Source organism: Mytilus galloprovincialis, chromosome 14 (assembly GCF_965363235.1).
Source record: "Mytilus galloprovincialis chromosome 14, xbMytGall1.hap1.1, whole genome shotgun sequence".
NCBI lineage: Eukaryota > Metazoa > Mollusca > Bivalvia > Mytilida > Mytilidae > Mytilus > Mytilus galloprovincialis.
Window position 1 is genome coordinate 69,014,190 of NC_134851.1, and position 6,148 is coordinate 69,020,337.

Sequence of the window (6,148 nt, forward strand, 5' to 3'; positions counted from 1 at the left end):
TTACCGATTGGGATCGTTCCATGTTTTGATTTGGACCATGGTTGTTTTATTTCGTTGGACACTTAAATTCGTAGATAAAGTCATCCACGAAAACCACGAAAATTGGTACCCCACGAATAAAAGTACTTTCACAGCTTTCAAGGAAACCAACAGCTTTAATAACAATAAAACTGTTAACGAAAAACAAATATGACAATCAGCAACCAACAAATCCTTTGAAATGCAGGTGTTTGACTTAGGAAAGGCACATAACACATTCGAGGGGGCTTAACATGTTAGTGAGGACTCAACACTAAGCCTAACATGGAACACTTGTGTAATAGGTGTACTAGTAAAACATAAGAACAATGCGTACTAGGTGTAATAGTACAACATAAGAACAATGCGTACTAGGTGTACTAGTAAAACATAAGAACAATACGTATTAGATGTAATAGTACAACATAAGAACAATGTGTACTAGGTGTACTAGTAAAACAAAAGAACAATGCGTACTAGGTGTAATAGTACAACATAAGAACAATGTGTATTAGGTGTAATAGTACAGCATAAGAACAATGTGTATTAGGTGTAATAGTACAGCATAAGAACAATGTGTATTAGGTGAAATAGTACAGCATAAGAACAATGTGTATTAAGTGTAATAGTACAACATAAGAACAACGTGTATTAGGTGTAATAGTACAGCATAAGAACAATGTGTATTAGGTGTAATAGTACAACATAAGAACAACGTGTACTAAGTGTAATAGTACAACATAAGAACAATGTGTATTTGGTGTAATAGTACAACATAAGAACAATGTGTATTAGGTGTAATAGTACAACATAAGAACAATGTGTATTAAGTGTAATAGTACAACATAAGAACAATGTGTATTTGGTGTAATAGTACAACATAAGAACAATGTGTATTAGGTGTAATAGTACAACATAAGAACAATGTGTATTAAGTGTAATAGTACAACATAAGAACAATGTGTATTTGGTGTAATAGTACAACATAAGAACAATGTGTATTAGGTGTAATAGTACAACATAAGAACAATGTGTACTAGGTGTAATAGTACAACATAAGAACAATGTGTAATAGGTGTAATAGTACAACATAAGAACAACGTGTACTAAGTGTAATAGTACAACATAAGAACAATGTGTATTTGGTGTAATAGTACAACATAAGAACAATGTGTATTAGGTGTAATAGTACAACATAAGAACAACGTGTATTAGGTGTAATAGTACAACATAAGAACAATGTGTACTAAGTGTAATAGTACAACATAAGAACAATGTGTATTTGGTGTAATAGTACAACATAAGAACAATGTGAAAAACAGTTAGGCACGTCTTTAATCATTATTCTTATATTTCACCTTTTTTACATTCCAGTTTTAAGATTGATCTTAGCGGAATGTTCTGAGCTGTTTTTACCTGCATTAAACGTGGATTTTTTGTACACACCAAAGAAATACATATGGTTTCCTGTTTCCCCTGATGGTACGACATTTTACATTATAGTACTTTGTCTTTGAACTTTCTATGACAAATTAGACGATAATTAGTCTAAATTAAAATATATTGCACTTTTGTTACCTCTAAAACCACTTATAAACAAGGATATGTCTTGATACAACTTAGATGGTTATGCTTGCACTTTAGTAACACGTGCTTGAGTGTCGATTACACGACCGGTGGAGACCAATCAAATACTTTCAAATTTGAAAGCCGCTATATAGCTATTGGGGTGTTTGCATTAGTAAGGGAATAACTGTTCAGTTGGAAGTCAGAAACATGTGGGACAACGAGTCTAGCATTAAAAACGGGCTTGTCTTCGTTGGTGGAACATATCTGTACAGGACAGAACAGGTGGTTCAAATCACGTAGCCATCTCATATAATCATAACCTTTTCCTAAATATGATTTACAATATTTTCCATTGGACTTTCAATAGCAATTCATCTATTGAAAATTACAAAAAGGGAGGGTTATAGTTATTTACGCCCATCCGTCACATAAATCAATTTAATTTCCACATTAACTACTATACAATACAAACCATTCATTCTACTCCTGGTTTCCGGTGATGACGGTACATCCTCTTCATCACTGAGAAACGCCCCTTGAAACAGATTACTGGCTCTGCTTTGGTGGCGCTTTATCTGTCGTCTGCCGACATGCTGATGTTTGTGTCTTTTAAGTAGAACAGCTTTAACATGATTCCATAACAGACTATTTAAGGTTCCATTTAACTGCCATTGTTCCAATAATATATCTGAAAAAAAAATAATAACATGATAATCCATCCAAATATGCGATATTTGATTTTGTCTGACTATTATTAATGTATTGTATTCCTTGTTTAAGATATACACACATATACATGGTATTAGTAGAGCGTTGTTAATAAAGGCAATAGTAGTATACCGCTGTTCGAAAGTAAATAAGCTGACATTCCAATTTAACATTCGTGTATGTTGTGGATTATTCTGTACGTGTCTAAAGAATTTTAAATCTCTTTGTTGTATTAGAATTCTAATCGTACTTTTTACTGTTTTATATCTTTGTTTGAACATGTTCACTTTTATTGTCAAGATGCTCACGTAATCAATAATAGTAAATCTGCTTTGCAACCTTGCTCTTCAATGAATTCAGCGACCTATAAATAATTCTTAAAAAAATCAACTGTACTATTAGAGTCAAAAAACCGTTTTCGGATATTTCCGAAATGAGTTTTTAAAAAGACGTTAAAAACTTCTGAAATTTGACAGAATTAACAACAAAAGGGAAAATATAATCATACAATGGAACCTGACTAAACCGATTCATGTATAAACCATGCATGCTCGTAAGCAACGTCAAATCAAATTATGTGCGTTGTGCACCTAATAAAACCGACCATCGGCCAAAACCTAACAAAATCTTAAGTCCCGACGAGGTTCAGTTTAAACAGGTTATACTGTAACACTGTAATAGAAAATATTAGCCGGTCAGAAAGCGACACCTACCGACTATATCGAACATGGATGTAGCCTCTAGATCTAGTAAACACGGATTAGATACCACAATCTGATGTAGCTCTGTTAGATACTGCATACAGATCGATGACACGTGGGGTTTTGACCATCTTTTTCCTTTCTCTTCTATTTCTTCTTCAAATTTCACCCATCTAAAATTAAAAGTGATGTTATTGTCAATTTTCACCGATTTGAATTTTCACAAGTACAGAAAATGATATTTGCAATTACTTACAATGTATGAAAGGCAAAAATAAGGTTATGTTATTAAGATTTCAAATGAATAGTGTGAGGTCATCTATCCACACTTGATTAAAATGTATACATTTACAAATATAATCAAAGGCAACAGTAGTACACTACTGTTAAATGGTCATAAATCGATTAAGGGAAATCAAATCTGGGTCATACACCCAATCCGATTGAAACACATCAATTATAATGGAAATTGATGCGACTGTTGTACAAGTGAATGGTTTGGCGCTATTAAACCAGGTTCAATTCAACATTTTCTATATTTGAGAATGCCTGTACGAAGTCAGGATTATAACATTTGTTGTCCATTCGTTTGATGTGTTTTATCATTTGATTTTGCCATTTGATTAGGGACTTTCCGTTTTGAATTTTCCTCCGAGTTCAGTTTACTTGTTATTTTACTTTTTATAAGAGAAATACAACGGACCAAGAGAAACACTGAACACATATTCAGATATCTCCAAACCTGTCAATGTATTTATACATCCAATGCGTTCAACTGTTTTGGTTCAAGTGGTTCTGAAGTTCCGGACGCACGAAATGTATATTTTTTTTTTAAATTATTTTTTTTTTATCAAGATTGTTAATAATGATTCATTCATGAAAATAAGATGTGGTATGATTGCCAATGAGAAAACCCTCCACAAGATAACATATGAAATAGAAGTTAACAACTATATGTCACCATAAGGCTTTCAACAATACCGCATAGTCAACTATAAAAGTTCTCGAAATATATGTATGTATAAATGATAAATATGACAATGGCAACCTGAAAAGTAACTAAGGCAAAACAAATAATAACCTTTCAATCAGACATTGATTAAGTTCAGGTATTCAGATTTCAAATAACCGGCTTCGTATCACTTTTTAGATTTTTAGCCAAGGGATACAACTCGAAGAAGGACGGATGTATTATCTGTCGATGTGGATGGATTAGATTAAAAATAGAGCATAATTTGATCTAAGTGAACTATTTATTTCACACTCACGGGGGTACCCAACACTGTGACGAAATTGATTTGGCTCTTTTAATTTTCATAAAGATTTTACAAAATAATTATTTTGACCTGTTTACAAAATATGAAAATTTCTAGAAATTTGATCCACAAAATTTACAGGAATAATTTGGTTGGATATGTAGCAGTTTGAAAAACACTAATATCGATCGTTGAAAAGTTTGATTTCTCTTTAGTAATAGTTAAAGTATGTGATTAAATCACTCAGCTGATTTTAAAGAGTTGACTCCCTTAGCTGTTTTGTTCCCCTTTAAACAGGTGACGCTTAACCTCGCGCTACTATTCTAACTACTTTGCAAGTCCCTGTACATCAATTGAATTGTATATCTTATTGAATTTTTGAGAGTTTTGACATCGATACACTGATCATTTTAAGAAACATATTTTATACACTTCGGAAGTCAAATTACTATCAGTTTCGACACAGAAGTAGTACTACATTCCTACTGCTGTACGGACAACAGTAAATATTTCTTTCTTACCTACTAAAAAGTAGGATTCTTTTGTCAAACATTGTAATTTGATAGTGGAGCAATGAGAGGAAAAGGGGCGTTACTCACCTTCGTACTTCCTTCCAGACGAAGTCGTCGTTGTAATGACGCAAAGCGTCCATCTGACAGAATAAATCACGTGGTTCAAGCTTCTCCGATACATCGTCGATAGTTATTTCGAACTTTGGTACCTGTATCTTTACACTGTTACACAGTGCAGGATCCAATCGCGTTGGTGTAATTGTTGCTATTTGTGATGACATTTCTATAAGAAAAAAATCAGTAAAATTACCGAAAACAGATTGTGTATGAACAAATTTATTCAGAGGCAAAACATTTTGATAGCAAACAATCATCACTTAATACATGTAACAATTATCTAACTATTCGACAGGACTACAATCGAAAAAGAAAGAGAGACGAAAGATACCAGAGGAACAGTCAAACTCGTAAATTGAAAATAAACTGACAACGCCATGGCTAAAAATAAAAAAGACAAAGAGACAAATAATAGTACACAATACACAACATAGAAATCTAAAGAATAAGCAACACGAACCCCACTAAAAACTACGGGTGATCGCAGGTGCTCCGAAAAGGTAAGCACAACACATAATTAATTATGTCTGCTGCAAAATATTACAATGAAACATTTTCATGATATTGAGTGACATTAAAAAATTAAACATAGGTGCAATGCTATTTTAATAAAGATACAAGTATTATTAATATTTTTAGTAAAACTGTATTTCTGGGTTGTCTCATTGAAATTTTTGACGCTTCAATTTATTCAAACTAAATGTTGAATCATCTTATTCGGGTTATAATAATATTATTGAGAACTATAAAGAGAAACACCATTTCGTGTTAATAAAGGACAGATAACTCTACGGGACAAATACAAAACATAAAACTAAACAGGGAAATTAAGATTGAATATGCCGAACTCAACTAAACAAGAAGAAAAGATGAATGGAGAAAATTTACATGTTTAACTATGACAATTCTTATTTCTTAGTATTTATTGCTAATATATTCCTTTTCTCAAACATGCCAATATGCATCGAAGTCGTTTTAATAATCATTATGTTTTACATTGTATTCATACACCGGTCTTTGTCAATACCATAATCAAATTCAAGCTAAAATTATTGGACAAAATATAACATAAAATGTCAACACTCGACCAAACAAACTTTTGTGGAAGTTTTTGTTGGTACTATTTGTGTAAACAATTTCAAGAGTGTGAAAAGTCATTATATTGACCATTTACGGATCATGTTTATCCTTTTGAATAAAGCAATATGTTAATGAAATGTATTTGTTCTATACAGTATATAAAAGGTGATAGCATGTAAACAAATTT

At 32.2% G+C, this 6,148-nt stretch overlaps 1 protein-coding gene across 1 annotated transcript in view; it reads right to left on the bottom strand.

Moving 5' to 3' along the window:
- Nucleotides 1–5,045, bottom strand: part of LOC143058165 (electrogenic sodium bicarbonate cotransporter 1-like) — a 45,532-nt gene extending 40,487 nt beyond the window's left edge. Inside the window, exons 1-3 of the mRNA XM_076231629.1 lie at nt 4,852–5,045; nt 3,009–3,169; nt 2,060–2,275 (exon numbers count right to left, since the gene is read on the bottom strand). Coding sequence (XP_076087744.1) covers nt 2,060–2,275; nt 3,009–3,169; nt 4,852–5,045 — 571 coding nt within the window. The remainder of the gene's footprint in view (nt 1–2,059; nt 2,276–3,008; nt 3,170–4,851) is intronic.
- Between the last annotated feature and the right edge of the window lie 1,103 nt (nt 5,046–6,148).